This window comes from Musca domestica, unplaced genomic scaffold (genome assembly GCF_030504385.1).
Source record: "Musca domestica strain aabys unplaced genomic scaffold, Musca_domestica.polishedcontigs.V.1.1 10, whole genome shotgun sequence".
NCBI lineage: Eukaryota > Metazoa > Arthropoda > Insecta > Diptera > Muscidae > Musca > Musca domestica.
In genome coordinates, this window is record NW_026712115.1 from 5,571,526 (window position 1) to 5,590,854 (window position 19,329).

Consider the following 19,329-nt stretch of genomic DNA (forward strand, 5'->3'; position numbering starts at 1 on the left):
ATAGATAATATTCTGGCATAGTGAATAATAATAATAAAATAATAAAAAATAATGGTGAATAATGTCTCTAAAAAAATCGAATATCGAGCTATACGATCCATATAGACATTTTTCTTCCAGGGAGTAAAGTTTTTAGAACGAACTTCTAGTATGGATTCTTAGACAATTCCGTTGAAAAATGTAACTAAAATCACCAAAATTCGGAATATAGGGAAGCACCGTTACATAGGGGGGGTGAATATACGATATATTTTATTGATTGAAAGCAAAAAATGTCGGAAATGGCATCAAATTTAAGAATAAGTTTAGATTTGTTCGAATTGGTCACCTTTGGCACGAATTATGGCCTTCAAATGGCCAGTGAAACCGTCACACGCTGCCCGAATGTTGTTCTGCGGTATTTGGAGTGCTATGGTGCTGAGTCCTGTTGGAATGTCCAAGGTCTCTGGCCAAAATGTTTACGTGCCCAAGGCTTTAATAACCCTCCAGAATATTTTCGCGATAATATTCAAACTCTGTGGAAAATGAAATGGTTAGTTCGTGGAGTTCAATATAATATACCCTCCATAGTATGTTAAAGGATATGCCAACGAGTGAGGTATCTTGAGAGCTCAGACGATTTTTCAGATATTCAAAAAGGAGAAAAAAGCGCGTGAGAAGGGAGAAAGGAGAAGAGTTCTATAATTGTTCTGATTGAGTACAGCCTTTCGGCACTGAACTTTTAGCTAGTTTGTATATTGGTGTTAGTTCCACCTGGGAGAAGAAGGTGAGAGCTTATATATGGTGTCCTATCTGAAGGGTAAAGTGAGAGATGGGAATTTCCCACAATTCGTCAGAAGTACGTTGTGCCTGGATAGTGAAATTCCTTGAATATTTCGTTAATGAACAAAGCCGCTCCTATGATGAAAATATGCCGCTAGTGATTTTTAAACAAAGAACACTCTTCTCTCCGTAGAATATCGTTCGAACGTCTTGGTAGTTTATAATTAAAAGTTCAAGCTTCAACTAACTCTAAGACAAAGTTCAAAGGGCAAAAAACGTGTTAAACCTAATTTAGAAACAGACTCTGTTGTCAAGCCCTGAATCTTATCAAGCACACATCATACCAGGCACAACCTTTTACCACAACTTCGCCAGAGTGCATGTTCGTCCACAAAAAAAACCTGAATGATTCGAGAGGCGCGACTTTCTTGGACCATATGTACCAGGATCGAGGATACTAGACAGAGGAGAAGAATAAGGACTAATTCCATAAAGAAAACCTGTAAGGTGCATGATATCACTTCGAGAAGGATTATATTAAAAAATATATATATCGAAGCCGAGTTCCACCAAATGGAAAAGTACCTTCCGAAATTCACTCCATTTAGTCTGATGTTAGCCATTATTTGAACAATAAACCTGAAATCGGATTAAGGATATATATGGGAGCTATATCCAAATCTTAGTCGATCTCGATAAAATTTGACAAAGGTATTTCCGAGCTCTATAAGATATCTGGTAACAAATATCATTGTTTTCAAATGTATATTACACATTTGAGGGGCTTTAACACCAAATCGGATGAAACATGGGAGATTTAGCTATATCTGAAACGATAAAATCGATAAAATTTGGCAGAAATATTTCTGGGCTCTATCTGATATCTATTACCAAATATCATTCTTGTGGTGTGTATATTACGAATGTGAGGGACACCAAATCGGATGAAACATATATATGAGAGCTATAGCTATATCTGAACCGATTTTCACTAAATTTGCTCCTAGACTGAATTCGGATGTGCCCAAATTCAAATCATTTGAACGGATATTGTCTTTGTCTGATATCTATTTGGCGCACTATTAACCCCAAAATCGGTTGAAGGCATATACGGGAGCCACATCTAAATTTGAACCGATTCTCACCAATTTCTCCTTGGGTCAAACTAATATTGTTTGGAAAATTGTATCTCAATCGGATAATAAATGCGACCTGCATGGACAGACATACGGACGGATGGACATGCATAAGTCGACTCAGAAAGTGATTCTATAAGGATCCTCAACAGTAAATGTGGGTCTATCTCGCTTCCGTCTTCATGTTACAAACAAATGCACAAAGACATAATACCCTTACCACTATGGTAGGTAGGGTATAAAAATGGCAATATCGGCACTCCTTCTGGTAACTTCTGATAACTTATTATAAATGGTTTATTATATAAAAATACTTTAGTTCCGACGATCTCTAAAATCAACACTCCAAAAACTTCCTTTCTTTCTGACAAGTTTTTACATTTATTGTGCTTTTTTCCTAATTCCAGATCGACATAAAACCACCGGAAAGAGTGGGTATATTCTCTGAAAAGTTTCGACCATCCGATCCGCGCAACATTGGACCATGCGGTGGTTTTAGTACTCAATATGCCTGCATGTGTGATTTCCATGGAGTGCCATATCGAGAGGAGGTTGCCTGGGATATCGATACCATTTATTTGTCACACGATACACGAATATTGAATTTACGTGATTTTGACCATTTAGAACCAAAGTAAGTCTCGCCCAAAGTATTACCTTAAAAATTGTGTGTTTTTTTAATAATATTCTTTTTTTCTTTACTTTAACAGAGACTTGATGGCCATTGTATCGGCATTGGAATACAATACATTTTTTCGTGGCTTAAAAGCTTCACATATGCGCTTATCAAATGAAACTTTGGAGCGTATTCTGCATGTGCTCAAACGTTCAATGTGGCTCGAGGAGTTGCATTTGGAAGCCCTAGGTTTAAAGTGAGTTGAAAAAGGCTGAATATTTATTATTGTATTGGTATTCAATTCTTGTTGAGATTTTCAACTAATTTTATACTTTTTCTTAATTCCTAGATCCGATTTTCTTTATAAATTGGCCATATCTGTGATTACAAATATTAATCCTGCAATACGTACCATCGATTTGAGTCATAATTTAATTGAGGATAAAGGTAAACGCCATTACACTTAAAGCTAATCCATCAAGTACTAACCTCTAAATGTTACTTTCCTCAAAAAGAAGTACAAAAACGAAATCTGCAAACTGTAAATAACTGTCCAAATTGTGTCCCAGCAATATGCATATACAACTATGTACCACTGACCCTATTTATACATTTTTTAGTTTTTTGCTAAACCCATTTCTAATCCAATTTCTCTAATATTTAACCCCAACGTATGCCTCTATTTTTATTTTTTTTCTGTTCCCGTTTCTTTTTATCCGTATCAATTTTAAATATTGTAGGTGCAAGCTCATTATGTGCCCTACTTGGAAAAATTGTTCAAGGTTTGATTAACAACAGTTAAAAACAATTCTCTCTGTGTGTGTTTGAGTTTCTTTTCGCATACAAAACAAAAAAAAAAACGGAAAACCAAATTGAAAATCATTCATTCAATCGACCAACCAACCAGTCAATCAATCATTCTCTAAATGTTGTTTAATGTTTGATTTTTTTGTTCGTCCATTCTAATAACATTTCAAATTTGAAGTTGCATTTGTGTTGCTTTTATTTGTTGCGCTTTATACATACTTCATGCATACAATAACAAACTACAACAACATCGAATTTTCAATAAAATTCTATTCTACAATTTCTCATTATTTCACACAACGATTTTTATTCTATTGAAACTTTACGCATTGAAAAACGTAAAATGAAAATCAATACGCGAGTACTCATCTTCAATGCTTTAATGAGCTCAAGGATAAATTCTTGCTGAACTTTTTTTATCAAGCTTAAAATTCTATTTTCACATCCATGGAAATCATGAAGCCTTTCCATTGTTTCAAATAATTGAAGTATGAATTAGAATTGCATTCCAAGTTGATTATGTTTTAAATGAGAAATTGTTGGGGTATACAAGGTCAATATGGTTTTACTAAATATGGTCAATATGGTTTTACTAAAAACCTTATAAGAAGTGTAATTCTCTATACGATAACCTTCCTTTTGACCTATTAAGATTTCATCAACGGCAAACCCGATTTCTTTCATAAATTATATTGTTCTGATAAATTGGTTTTGGTTCTGAATCCTGAATAGTATGGCCCTGCCGTCTATGTGATAGCATATACCACTATAATTTGCCGCAAAGTTTCTGTAAACCTAAAACCATTTTGGCTAGAATGAACGAATTCCACATGACGTTTATCTACTGCTTAAACAATAATTCCAATGACAAGGTTCGTCCTCTAATTTTCAATTGTTTGGGATATAAAAGTTTAAATTTCAAGGCCGTATGTCGTCGTTGTTACGTCCTTCCGTTTGAACAATTCTAGTAGATCTGAATCTAATATTCTTCAGAAAAATTCGTTCGCTATGGACATTCCATTCACAGGTATATGTATGGTCCATTTCATTCTCTACATAATGTCATAAGGTTATACAAAAGGATTATCTTGGTTTTGGGACCGGAGCCACGAGGCCCCGAAACATTTAGTTTCAATTAGAGACTGTCTACATTAAAAATAATTTATTGGAAAGTTTGATATTTCTCACACAAAATGTAAGGTCAATTCCACCCTCTAAATATTATCCGATGAACATTTCGAATATTAGGTTTTTATACCCTCCACCATACATAGTATGGATGGTATATTAAGTTCGTTATTCCATTCATAACTCATCGAAATAATAATTCTAAGACGATTTAAACCTGTCCGTCCGTCTGTCTGTTGTAATCACGCTACAGTCAAAACGAATTAAGATAGGAAGCTAAAATTTTGCACAGATAAGTCTTTTGTCTGTCCACGATATCGTATATCCCCATATAACGACACCTCCCGATATTCAGTATTTTGATAATTTTAGTCACATTTTCCAATGAAATTGTCTAAAATTCTACACGAAGAATTCTTTATGAGTACTTTACCTCCTAAAAGAAAATTGTCTATATAGGTCCACGATATCGTATATCCCCCATATAATAGCACCTACCGATATTCGGTATTTGGATGATTTTAGCCACATTTTGCGATGGAATTGTCTTAAAATCCACAAAAGGAGTTCCTTGTGAGTACATAACCCCCTGGAAGAGAATTGTCTATATAGGTCCACTATATCATATATCTCCTATATAACGTTTCTTACCCATATTCGGTATTTTTTTTTTTTTTTATTTTTGCGACATTATTCGCCTGAATTGTTTCAAATTTCGTATCTAAAGTTCGGAACAGTGACTACAGCCTATGACATAAATTACTTATGTAGGACCACGTCTTCGTATAACCCCCATATAACGAGTTTCTTTTGAGCGATATTTTCCGACGGATTTTTTTTTTTTTAAATTCTCCCTCCTCCTAAAATGACATTCGTGGAGCTATTTTGCATAATTTCAGATGGAGTGTTACTTTAACCCTAAAACGTTTTTTGTTTATTTTTAGTTTTTCGGTTTTTAAGAAAGTTTTGAGGCTTTTTTAGTAATCTGAAACCTATAGTCAAATTGTATGACAACCAATTTTTAGAATTTTTTAAACTGATATTGAAGATATGACATCTTAATGGAGTTTTTGAAGAAAAAGACCTAAAAGTCCCTTTGATGACTTGACTGATTCATAATTTGTTTACAAAAATATTCACCTGAATTTTGCCTTAGTACTGCGTAAAATGCATGGATTCAAAAATCGTAACCCAAATATTTTCAGAAATGTAAAAATGGGCGAAATTTTCCAGCCATACCCAGAGTGAGATGAAAAAAACTGCAACCAAAACTGCTGTCATTTCTAAGCCACTCGTCCGACAGCTATTAAAATTATTCCAGTGACAGCTCATTATATTGTTTACAGGCGTACAAAAGCATTTTGGTGAAAATCTTCCAGAAAAAAGTCATTCGTTATGGAATTCAAGCGTGATTTCTTTATATTTGGCTGGAAAACCACAAGTGGCTATCGTTAGAGCATTCCAGCATTAAAATGTGAAGAAATCTTTTGTGTCTCGTACCATCGGTCGTTACCGTAATACTGGTAGCACGACGTCAAGGAAGTGGACGGAAGAAAACAGCAACATCAGCGACTTAATCGAAACCCGCGACGCAGTGACCGAACATATAGCAATATTCCATTCAGCAAATATTGAAAAATGAGCTCGGGGTAAAGCTATTGAAATTCCATAAAGTGCAAGAACTTACACTTATTCTAAAATTTGATGCTATTTTGGACATTATTTGATTTCATTCAATAAAATTTAAAAAAAAAAAAAATAAAAATTATGGCGTTTGGCTGTGTTGCAGTTTTTTTTTTTTATCTCACCCTGTATTGGCTACATTCCGATGTAAACGTTCAAAATGCCGATACACTTGCCTCATACTTTTAGCTGTACCTTTGTATTCTACTCTGTGTGAATAGTAATGCATATCATGTATAATCCTCGTCTTAAACTTTACATAGTATGATCAGAATTAATCTAGTCCCTCGTCAAATTCTGTTCTAACATATTGGTTTTCGTCTTTTGAGACACCTTCATATATCGCTCGAACTAGGTGTTTAATATTTCTCTCTTCTCTTTAAGCCTCACCCATATAAACAGACACACACTTAGGTCAATATCCAGCCAAAACCACCACACAACACTTCCATTTTATTTAAAATATATATTGCAATTTCTCATTGAACCACAGCCACCATTACTGTTATAATAATTTTGCAATGCTTATTCCAGTTTGTTCCTTCTTAATATTTTTTCTTCATATTTTATTGAATCTCCTCATGCTTTTTTTTCAAAATGTACTAATCACATAAATGCTTTTAACTTGCAGGTGCAATACATTTGGCAGGACCTATTGCAAAAGTCTCCAAGGGTCTGTGCAAATTGGCTCTGGCACATTGTGGCCTTACATCCAAGGGTGTTAATCAAATGTCACATTCACTGTCGCTCAATCCAAGCATTCCAAATTCGTTGACACATTTAGATTTAAGTGGTAACAATCTTAAAGATGATATAACTGTAAGTCGATTCCCAAATGTGTTATTATTTATTGAAACTTAACAAAATTTATTTTATCATTTTTTTTCAGAATTTACACAATTTTTTAGCACAACCAAATGTTTTAGAATATTTAGATCTCTCTTCGACTGATATAACACTAGAGAATGTAAGTATCCGAATTTTTCGTAATAAATTCAAAAAGTTTTTAATATTTCATATGGTTTTATATTTGTAGTTATTTGGTGCCCTCTTACGTGGTTGTGCGACGCATTTAGCTCATCTTAATGTCTCCCATAATTCGTTCAGCACAAAGAAAGGCAAAGAGATACCGCCATCGTTTAAGCAATTCTTCACCAGTACTTTAAGTTTAAAGCATTTAAATATTGCCGGTTGTAAATTGCCCATGGAAGCATTGAAGTAAGTATTTTCATTGGGGTTTTTTTTCAATAGAAATTAAGAAGGATATCAAAAATTATATTGAATTTAGTGATATCTGAATTTAAAAAAAATATTTATTTTTTTCCCGGGACAGTCAGGTCTACCAACCGAAATATCCACAGTTCTACTCGGTCAAATTTTATCATTTCAGTCCAACCTATAAAGCGACAATCTGACCGCACACACATTTCGAAGGTCTTCGGAATGGCATTAAGCTCCTCAAAACATAAAACGGTTCAGAGATTTCATATGACGTTATTTGGTTGGAGGATGTGTGATCACCTCAACGGCAGTCGCTTTGTTTCATTGTTTTCAAAATAGATTCCCAAGAAAGTTTTTAGTATGACAGCAAGACGAACGAAAAATTTTGAAAATTATACTGCAAGAATTCTAAAAATCTAATAAATTCGATTTGCTTAAGCTACCAAGAGACGCCTTGACCAAAAAACAAAAGACATAGGAAGCTATGTCCAAATGCCTTGGATAACTATAACGGATTTCCTTATCTCAACTATTGCTAGCAGAAGATCTTTTTTTTAAATTGCTACCGATGGTTTCAAAATGTCATCGAAAAACATGGCAAAACATGGACCTTACTTGCCGATTTTTAATTAAATTTTTTTCTATTTTTTACAGAAATTTACTACTCGGTTTGGCATGCAACGAGTCAACAGCTGGGCTGTATTTAGATTTAAGTGGCAATACATTGGGTGCCCAGGGTGCACATGTTTTAGAATCATGCATACATGGTGTTCGTGTTTTACAAAGTTTAAATATAAGTGACAATAGTGAGTATAGCAAATCAACATTCTATGATTTGGTGCTCTTTATTACTCATGTTTGTCGTACACCTCAATTTTTCTAGATTTGGACGTCGAATTAGCTCCTGTTTTAACTTCTATTTCTAAGAATCCTTCTATACGCACATTGAATATGTGCCGTAGTTTAACTGGCATGAAATTGAAACATATTCCTACGGTAATGGAAGCTCTGGTCAATTTAATACAAAAAGATGATTTTCCATTGGCTGAATTGACTTTATCGGAAAATAAATTGAAAGTTGATATACACGATTTTATTAATGCTTTGGGCAGTAATCAAAGTCTACAAAAGTTGGGTAAGTTGTAAAGCGGGGATTATGTGTTACATCTTGATGTGTATTTTTTTCCTTCCTCAGATATATCGGGAAATTATATGGGTGATGTTGGTGCCCGCTTGCTGGCCAAAGCTTTACAAATCAACAATAAACTGCGCACCATATATTTGGATAAGAATAATATAACCCTGCAGGGTTACGCCGATATTGTTTATGCCTTGGAAAACAATTACAGCATGCGTTGCATACCATTTCCAGTATTCGATATTGCACCGCATCTAAAAAATCATCCGGAGAAAACGGATGCAATTATGCGCAAAATGCAAGAGCTACTGCAACGTAATGGCAGCGGTCTGAAACGCACCAATGGTCAAGGATTCCGTTTGCAACATGGCTTTTTACTCTCTTCCACACATCAGTTGGTCGACAAACTTGTGGCTGAGACACAGGACACAATGTCGATTGCCAAAAGTAGCAACGATTCGACATCATCATCATCGGCTGTACAACGTCTAATCGAAGATGCGGAAAATTGCAAGCAATTAATGCCAAAATTACAGGAAGCTGTTCGTTGTGAAACACATCCGGTTGAAGTGAAATTAACCCGTGTCGCCAGTGATCTAAGCTATACCATACAAAACTATTTGGAAGAAACTCTGGAGACAATGATACGCACAGGTGTTGAACAATGCCCAAAAACGTTGGGCAATCAAACTGTGATTCAAGATTTACGCAAAGTGCTCAGTGAGCGTTTAACTATACCCGAAGGATTTCTACAGCAATGTCTTCTTAACAATGCCGGCAGTGAGATAATGAATAAAGTTAGGTAAGTGTTGGAAATGTTTTCGTTAATCTTAATAGGTGTAGTATGAGATTAGATCAAGTTGATGTATGATGCTCGTTTTCTTATAGAAAGAGAAAAACAAATTGTATTTTGTTTTAGAAGGACTGTTATAATATACTGTTCTTTCTATATTTATTGTATATAAGAATTGAAATTTAAAGAAGTCTTGGCATTGTTGTTGTTTTTATAAAAACAATTTTTATTTATTAGAGGAGAAAAATAGCATTGTTTGCCAGGAGGGTAAAGCCGGTTTCGGAAAGAGCCGCCAATCCTCATCAGTTAGCTTGGTTTTTGCCTGGGGCTATTCTCCCCAGAAATTATTTACAAATGACTCGTATGGCAATAATGTTCTCGTATCTAAGTAACGATAGTAATCTCAATAGAAGAGGGACTAAAGAATTAAGTAAAACTACAAATGTTTTGACATTAATCCGAATTTAAATGATAACGCAGCCTCGACGAAGCCTGACTATTTAATATACAACAAAATGCAATTTATTTAGGTTCAAGTGTCTATGAGTTTAGTTTAAGACGGATGGAGATTAATTTGTATAGTATTTGTTTGGTTTGTGTCAGGAGTTGTATGAAGTTTGTCACTTTAAATGTTCAAAGTATTTCTATACAGGAAGAGATGAAAAAACTGCAACCAACTTCAGACTGCTGTCATTTCTAAGCCACTCGTCCGACAGCTGTTAAAATTATTCCAGTGACAGCTCATTTTATTGTTTACAAGCGTACAAAATCATTTTGGTGAGAATTTTCCAGAAAAACAGTTTATTTTTTTTGAGTAGTCATGTATAGGAGTTCTTGAAATCATCAATCAATTGTTAATTTTATTCATTTTTTGTTAATTTGTTTTAGTGTTTAATTTTAAGTAATTCTTTTAGGATTAAGGATATTATAATTAATTTAGAGTAGTCATGTATAGAACTTTTTTTGAACCGTCCATGGCCCTGTCGGTTAGGTTTCTGTACAAATTGAAAATAAATAAATAAAAAATAAATAAAGTAATTCAAGCGTGATAGTGTGATTTCTTTATATTTGGCTGGAAAACCACAAGTGGCTATCGTTGGAGCACTCTAGCATTTAAATCTGAAGAAATCTTTTGTGCCTCGTACCATCGCTCGTTACCGTGATACTGGTAGTGTAGCCCGAAACCCGCGTCGCAGTTGCCGAAAAATGGCTGGTGAACTGAACATATCGCAATATTCCATTTGGCAAATATTGAAAAATGAGCTCAGGGTAAAGCCATTGAAATTCCAAAAAGTGCAAGAACTTACACCGCAACAGAAAGAAAATAGACTCGCTTGGCCGAAAGTGGTGAACTGCCGAATTTGGTTTTCTCCGATGAGAAAACATTCGTTGTCCAGCAGTTTGTAAACAAACAAAATGATCGTGTTTACTTGCTAAGAGGTCAGCTGAAAATGTGCACCTGTGTTGTGTTGGCCACCAGAACTCAAGTGCCGGCCATGATGATGGTGTGGGCCGCCATAATAGCCGATGGTCGCTCTCCGCTCGTATTAATCGACCGTGGCATAAGAATAAATGCCGAAATTATCGCGAAAATATTCTAGAGGGTGTATTAAAGCCTTGGGCACGCAAACATTTTTGCCGCAGACCTTGGATATTTCAACAGTATTCAGCACCATCGCACTCAGTACGCGCCACCCAAGAATGGTAACAAAATGAGGTTTCTCACGTTCATAATGTCCACCAAAATCTCCGGATAGCAATCCGTTGAACTATTGTGTCTGGAGTATTTTGGAAAACAAAGTTGGCACTAACAAATACCAAAGTTTCGATCATCTCAAGCAAGCGCTTCGCCGGGAATGGGCTAAAATACCGCAGAGCAACATTCGGGCAGCGTATGACGGTTTCATTGGCCGTTTGAAGGCCATAATTCGTGCCAAAGGTGACCAATTCGAACAAATCGAAACTTATTATAAAATTTTATGCTATTTCCGAAGTTTTTTGCTTTCATTCAATAAAATTAAAAAAAAATAAAAATTATGGCGTTTAACTTTGTTGCAGTTTTTTTATCTCACTCTGTATACATTATTAAGGTGTTTGAAACCCACATTTTTGCTATAGTAATCATGGACACCTTTTTTACAGGGGACTATCTGACGGGAACTACTTTAGTGTTAGTGGAAACCACCTATAATTTTCATATCTCTTTCATATTTCCATAGTTGAATCATGTGCCAAACGTGGTAGATGATGGGAATATCTTTCAGAGTTTGTATTAAGGGGTACCCATATAATGAGCTTCAAAAGGGAGCGGCAGACTTCCTCATTGGTATGTGAGTAGTTCACCTTGCACAAGGATGTCACTGGAAATATTAACAAATAAATTGTAGCGCCTCAAGTAGTTAGCAGTACCTTGTTTCGTTTATATCAATCTCAGCACCTTATTTTTAATGACCCTGTTAAATATGTATGTACATACATATGTATTAACATCTCTCTAGAATCGAACTTTGTAACAGATAATTTCAATGAAATACGCTACTTAGATAATTTCAAAAGCAAATATTTGTGGTATCTAATTGCAAAAAAGCACACACACTTATTTGTATATTTGACAGCTCTCTTCACAGTTTCTTTTGCTCTCATTCATTGTAGCAGCAAATCTTGTTTATCAAGAGCAATTAAAACAACAACAAAAACAGAAACATTTGTTTTGGTTTTGAATTGCTTTTGCGGTTTTGTCTAATTGTTCAATTCACACTGCGATGCAAAAAGATAACGATGAATCATATTTTGAGATTCGCGCATATGATAAAATTTTGTTAGATGTGATAAAGGGTATATTCCTTTTATCCAAACACTTGTAACCGATTGAAGTTTTGGTTTAAAATATAAACGTCCGGTAAAAACGAACAGGCCGAAACGATCGCAGATTTCATGGATGTTACGTCCTATAGATAGTTCCATATGAAATCATGGATATTACGTCTTACATAACATCTTAATTTTCACTAGAATATAATCGCATCATCCAGATGGTGTAATTGTAGTTCAAAGTACAGCAAATGCATATTTTACAAAATCCGATGTAGATTTCTTATATATTTCAAATATCTACCACCACAAATTTTACAAAAGCTATTTAAATCGGGTATACTACGTCTCCTTGAGGAGTTCGTTTCGGAAAACCTTTAATTTAATGTTTTTTGTTTCCAATGAAAAAGAAAACCTGATTAAAAGTTGTAAAATGGACTAAAGCTATATAACAAAAACAAGAGCTACTAGAGATGCTATATACTACGATTACAGATTTCTTTTCTTCAGAAACCCATATAGAAATTTAATTTTGAATGTTTCCTTTTGTCACCATCTCAAAAAATGGAATTAGTTTGGAGTCAGTATTGAAACATTTAAAAATAACGATCAAAAATGCTAACAAGTAATTGTAATGTCTAAGAGGAGAGTTTGGTGAACATTTGGGACCGGTCAGTTGGGCGCCTAGATCATGCGATTTAAAACCTTTAGACAATATTTGCTGTGCTATGTTAAAGCTCATATCTATACAGACGAAGCCGCTTCAATCGTGCGATATAACGCTTGTAGACAATTTCTTGTGGGGCTATTTCTAAGCTCATGTCTGTACCACTTCATGCTACTTCAATTGACGCATTGGGAGGCTACATTGAAGCATTTAACCGTGAGTGAATAGAATAGTACTAAGAATGAATTGAACAAAGAAAGAAAGAAATCGTCAGATATATTGAGATACAGAGATGGACATAATGCATTATATTTTTAGTGCACTAACAACTTCACTACCACTACTCAATTAGTGGTAGTGCAATTTTTATTTCGCTACTACTAAACGGTTAACAATTTCACTAAATTTGTGCTTAAGCAATTTTTATGAACTACTAGCTGAACCCTGTGAGCTTCGATACCCCTTTTGCTTTTATATGTATTCAAAATTTTATATATAAATATTTTGCGTTTTTTTAATAAAAATAAAACAAACTCAAGAATTTAAAAAATGTATTTGTTCTAATGGTTTAGGAAATACAATTTTCTATCCTTCAGGAGAGTAAACAAAAAAAATCGATAGGTCACGTGGAAATTCTAAAATTTAGTCCGCATGCGGAAGGGTTTGTCTTTGGGACTTATTAATTGTCGTAGCAAATGTCAACGTCAAGTTTAACGACATTGGTTTAGCTATTGGAGGGAATCTAGGTAGCAATACATATCAACTTACACACTTCCCCGTAGTAATCATAGCCTCAATTAACTTGTTGTGTAGTTTTTTACTGTTAGCTGAGTTAGCCAAATTCTGTCACACATTCCAAACTTCATTGAAATTTGACAAACATAGCGTGTTTGATGCATCAAATACACGAAATCAGGCGAAAAATTTATATAGGAACTATATCCAAATCAGTACCGATTTCAATAAAATTTTACAAATGTATTTCCAGATTTCTTTGAAAGTGAAAAAGTATAAAATATAATGAAATATAATGCATCAAATACATGAAAACAACGGAATATATATATGGGAGCTGTATCCAAATTTAAACCGATTTCAATATAATTTGGCAAATGTATGTTCGTTTTAAATTCCGTTACGCATTCCAAATTTCATTGAGATAAGAGATACATAGTGTGTTTGGTGCATTAAATACATGAAATCGGCCGGAAATGTATATGGGAGCTACATTCAAATCTGAACCTATTTCAATATAATTTGGCAAATAGTTTTTTATATAAATTTTACCACCCATTTCAAATTTCGTTAAAATTACATATATACAGCGTGATTGATGCATCAAATACATGAAATCGAGCTATATCCAAATCTGAACCGATCTCAAAATAATTTGGCAAATTCCGTTACACATTCCAAATTTGGAGACTGTGTCTGTAATCAATTAATAGATATAATCTAAATTTTTTGGAGGTACCTTCGATTCTGATACTATATTTCCAGTTCCAAGTGGAATTTTAAAAATTTATGTAGCCTATGTTACTTTCAGGCGATGTTGTGTATACTTGGAAATTTTCACGAAAATCTATTCAGCGGCTTTCGAGGGCATAAATTACCAATAAACAATCAAACATACAAACATTTTCTTTTTTTATAGATATAGGTTTAATATATACTTTCAGGATTGAAGCTGATAAAATATTTATATAGTATGTTACTATTAAGCACACATATTATTTTGTAGAGAGGGGTATCAGATGTCGACTTTGCATAACATCAAAAATATAACTAGCATTTCCTACACTCCACTACTTTCCGAAAGATAATGGCCCCAATGACAAGCAATCCCACAAAAATGTATTAAATCATCGATAGCGGCAAATATAATCTCCCCAAAAATGTTGTCAAAACTTATTTTTGGTGTTGGCGTTTTCATTGCGATTTGTTTTTGTTTGTATTGTCTCTTCTTTTCGACGCGCTATTGACTCTACCCTATTGTTATTATTTTGGCCAATTTGGCGTAAGACGATGGTTCGGTCTATACAATTCTATTAAATCCATATGTATGAACAAACAGACGAGTATACGGGGAGATACGCACATTCACATAAAGAGATCTCTTCTTGGTGTATATGTGAGTAGTGGGTATCTGAATTGGTGTTCAAGTTGAAAAGACTCTAATTGATAAGATTAATGGCAAAAATAGTAGAAGCAAATAGCAACAACAACTAGAAATGAAACAATGAAATTTGTATTGCAATAAAATTGGCAGAGAGAGAGAGAGAGTGAGTGAGAGCTGTCAAATTACAGTCGATTTGACAAAATCGAAGGTGCTAAGGGAAAAATTTATTTAACTTAGTTTTCCACATTTGGCATTCATCCAACTATAGGTAACATGTGGAAGGACCTATTCCATGCATAGGCCGTAAAGGTCTGGTAAAAGGTCTTCAGTAAAATTTATTTTACTAGGTCTTCATCAATGGAGAAAGAGATCTTTTAATTTATTTTCTATGTTTGGGTTTTTTATAAAAGACATATAAAAATCAACTATAGAAGGTGCAGTCTTCAGTCTATAGAAAATATGTGCACATTTTTTTCCTCTGAAGGAAGGGCACCTCTTGAAAGACATATATAGAAAGGCATGTTGAAGACCTTCTTTTTAGAAAACCCTACCCTTCTTCAAACCCTAAACTTTATTAATAAGTTTTGTAAACGAAATTCTATCCATAGAGCCACTCTACGGAAGATTTTCTATTTCCAGAAGAGCTGTGTAAAATCTTCGGACCTCCTGCGGAAGACCTCTTTTTCAATACATGGTGCAGACCTTTGCCGTATTTTGGAATGCACTGTTAATTTTTTCTTAGCTTAAAAAATTGTGCATTAAATGAAAACAAATGCAAACAAAATAAAAAACCAAAACAAAACAAATACAGAAACTGACTGTGGCGCGTTGGACCCATACTCAGAAAACAAAAAAACTAAAATACCGACTTGCCGACAGAGTGACTGGCTAGCTGCCTTTTTTTGTCACTGGCGTGCGGAGTGTGGCTGTGCATATTTGAGAATCGAAACGCACAAATACGGTACGGCAGTTTTCGTTCGTCTGGCGCATTATTCATTGCGATGTTGTTTTAAAATATTCTTTCTGGCGCTGCACAATCAGTTAGTTAGCTGTCATATGGCAAACCTTTAATGGTCATCAATTAAGTGTTTAAATACAAATTTATTAAAAATAATAACAAATAAAAAACAAATCGGAAATAATTGAAAATCCAAAAAAAAAAAAACAAAACGAAACCCCTTTAAGATGGGTCGTGTCAGTGATGCATTTTGTTGTTGTTTTCGTGTACCCCCCTCGACTTCGTATGAAATTGCACCCGAATGTGATGATGATTTTGTGATTTTAAAATCGAAAAAATCCAATAACAACGATTTGCATGAACATCTCATCGATACGCATCTGCAGCAAACGACAACGTCACAAATACAAATTGTCAAACGGCAAGATCAACGTTCCAAAGACCTACCGCCGCCACCACATATACCGCAAGTAGACAATGAAGAAGCAGAATTGTTAAAAAACAACAAGTAAGACATCGCACCACCACTACCGCGACCCCAACCCAGCTGCATTCATTTGTTTTGGTATTGAAATTTACTATTATTCTGCAATTCAGCTTATTTGCTTTTTTTGCATTACAATGTGAGAGATTGGCAAAAAACAGAACTTTGATATTGACATTGACTTGGCGCTACAGATTGAATGTTCTATGTTCTCTAGATATTACGTATATTAGGTTGGAGTGTAAATGTCAATGAAAATGGTTTATTTTGAGTATCATTAGAAAGGAGTGGAAACAGACAGACACACCCCGATAAATACATTTTTTTATTTTTAGGAAGTTATCAAAAACCAATTCACCATCGGTATTTTTAAATTCCTTGTTTTTTCATTTTTTGTTTTAGAAAGATAAGAATGTTTTTGGAAGGCCAATCTAAACTTTATACGTTGATTGTAAATTACTTTTGGAAGCGCTATTAGAGGTATCCAGTTGGATTTTAAGAATAATTTTGAATAGTTTTACCCTACAAAATATTTAGATCGAGATCGGACCATTCTTTTTGTTACCTCCTCCACAAAGCGTCAAAGTTTTGAATAACCAAAACAATTATAAAATCCGAAATAAGCACCCGGTTCTATTCATATTTCACACATCCCATTACTTTTAACAAACCCGAAGTCTGCTGTGAAGATGAGATATATCGGTCCACTCCTTCTGCTCATCGCGCGTGCCATGTTTTCAGTGACGAAGCTCATTTATAGCTCAATGGGTACGTAAATAAGCAGAATTGTCGTTTTTGGTGAGAAGGTCAGCTAGAAGCATTGCAAACGCTTCAAAAAAAAGCCACTCATACAAACCGTCTCTGCAATTTTTTGAGGTAGAATGCAATCGGTAAAATTTATAATTTGTTTATGAATTTATCCGATACAGTATGGAGTTGTGGTGATTCGAAGCCAGTCTCTGCAATGTATCCAGAAAAAGTCACAGATTGGTGCCGTTCATGGGCTGGTTGCATCATTGGACCGTACTTCTGCACGGATGCTGAGAATCATAACGTAACAGGGAATAGTGAGCTCTAAACTGAAATGATATCCAACTTTTTTGTGGTTTTGATATTTCATTTGAACAATTTTTTTTTGCTTGGGGTAATGCAGGGGGAATGCAGTCGTCATTTGGGAAACTGCTAATGTAGAGTGTTGTCATTACTGGTAATGGTGAAAATGGCATATGAGCGTATCAAATTTTTGCGAAGACCGGCAGGTTGCCCCTCAATCGGAAGGGTTTGGAAAGTGAGGCATAGGAACGTTCTATAAAAAAATTGCGAGGAAGATTTATGACAATTGTAGACGTAGATTCTGTTGAATATTTTTGATATATTTTTATAAGAGCTATCTGAGCCATAACCATATTTTTAGAAGGGTCATCAGCCCATTTAAATATACCTTTTTTGGAGCTATAAGCATATATTTTTTAAGAAAAACCAAAAATATTTTTGTATATATGTTTGTAACATGTGACAGGAAATGAAATGGACCTATAGTTTTTATAGTTCATAGAATCCAGGGCTGCAAACCATTTTTTATACCCTCCACCTTGGAATGGTAGGTATATCGTATAACCGTATATATATTCATAATCAGCATAAAATTCTAAGTCGATTTAACAATGTCCGTCTGTTGAAATCACGATACAGCCCATATTATTTGACTTAAAATTTGGCAGAATAATTAATATTGTGTATAGTTTCGTTTTGGTATAGTTTCCATATAACGGTACCTCCCGACATTCGGTATTTTGATGATTTTTGCCACATTTTCAACGGATTTATTTAAAAATTGGTATTTTTGGTCATAGTGGGTTCTACCTCCGGCGGCGAAACATTTTATGCGCAGGTCCACGATTTTGTAAAGCCCCCATATTACGGTAACTCCCGATATTCGGTATTTTGATGATTTTTGCCACATTTTCCCACGTATTTGTCTAAAAATTGGTATTTGTGGGTCATAATAGGTTCTAGCTCGTGTGGCGAAACATTGTATGTATAGGTCCATGTTTTGGTATATCCCCCATATAACGGTACCTCCCGATATTCGGTATTTTGATTATTTTTGTTGCATTTTTTTAGGGATTTGTATAAAAATTGGTATTTGTAGTTCATAATGGTGGCTCCGGTGGCAGAACACTAAATATTTAGTTCCAATAGCGCTCATATAAAGTTACACACCGATGTTCGGTATTTTGATAATACTAGTCATATTTGTCCACTAAATTGGTTCAAATTTGGTATTTAAGACTCGCAATATATGACAATCCTTGAAGTATAAAATGGTCTATAGAGGTTCGCGTTTTTGTATGGCCCCATATAACGACCTTGCCCACTTTATGGTTTTTTGAAAAATCTAACAGCATTATCCAAATGTTCTTACTGGTGTTTGTACTTTTTACCGGAGCACGTTTGAATTCAGTTACTTTAAAAAATGTTTTTTTAAGTTTGCCCTCCCAACTTAATGTTTTTACTTGTTTTTTTTTTTTTTTTTTTGTGGTTGGCTCGGTTTAATGCTTCACACTAGCTTTGAACCATGGTTCGGTTTTTGAAATGGTTTTTCGAACGGCTCGAACCGTAGTTTTAGTTCGAATCGGTCCAATGTTAACCAGAAATGTTGTTCAACTTCCAAGAAACTAGGAAATATACCACTCTACTAGAGTCTTACAGTGTCAAATAGACTTTGAAGTCATGCAACAATTGATTTTGTTTATATTATAATTTTTCACAATTTTTTTAATTACGGAAAACTCGCATAACTTTTCTTGAATGGAGAGGTTATTCCAAAAATTTGAACCCATGGTAGAAAACTATTGGCCATTTCCGGCGAAAATATAATTATTTTGATAATGAATTTGAAAGAATTTTATATTGTTTTCTTTGTTTTTCATTTTGACATAGTAGGTGCACCAAAAGAGAAAAGTGTATTTAAGAGGTAGCTTTACTCGACCTCCTGTAATTGTG

General features: G+C 34.5%; 1 protein-coding gene across 9 annotated transcripts in view; it reads left to right on the forward strand.

Moving 5' to 3' along the window:
* LOC101900723 (F-actin-uncapping protein LRRC16A) overlaps positions 1 to 19,329 on the forward strand; it is a 133,511-nt gene that overhangs the window by 93,520 nt on the left and 20,662 nt on the right. For 7 of the 9 annotated variants that reach the window (XR_009342817.1, XR_009342818.1, XR_009342819.1 and 4 more), the window contains 10 exons: positions 2,306 to 2,532; positions 2,609 to 2,770; positions 2,864 to 2,961; positions 3,255 to 3,296; positions 6,764 to 6,951; positions 7,022 to 7,099; positions 7,169 to 7,350; positions 8,008 to 8,159; positions 8,237 to 8,488; positions 8,549 to 9,293. Coding sequence is in view for 6 of the 9 variants with exons in the window: in XM_059125715.1 (XP_058981698.1) it covers positions 2,306 to 2,532; positions 2,609 to 2,770; positions 2,864 to 2,961; positions 3,255 to 3,296; positions 6,764 to 6,951; positions 7,022 to 7,099; positions 7,169 to 7,350; positions 8,008 to 8,159; positions 8,237 to 8,488; positions 8,549 to 9,293 (2,126 nt within the window). In the remaining 3 variants the exon portion in view is untranslated. The remainder of the gene's footprint in view (positions 1 to 2,305; positions 2,533 to 2,608; positions 2,771 to 2,863; positions 2,962 to 3,254; positions 3,297 to 6,763; positions 6,952 to 7,021; positions 7,100 to 7,168; positions 7,351 to 8,007; positions 8,160 to 8,236; positions 8,489 to 8,548; positions 9,294 to 19,329) is intronic. The other 2 variants (XM_005181813.4, XM_005181811.4) reach the window with 1 other exon arrangement.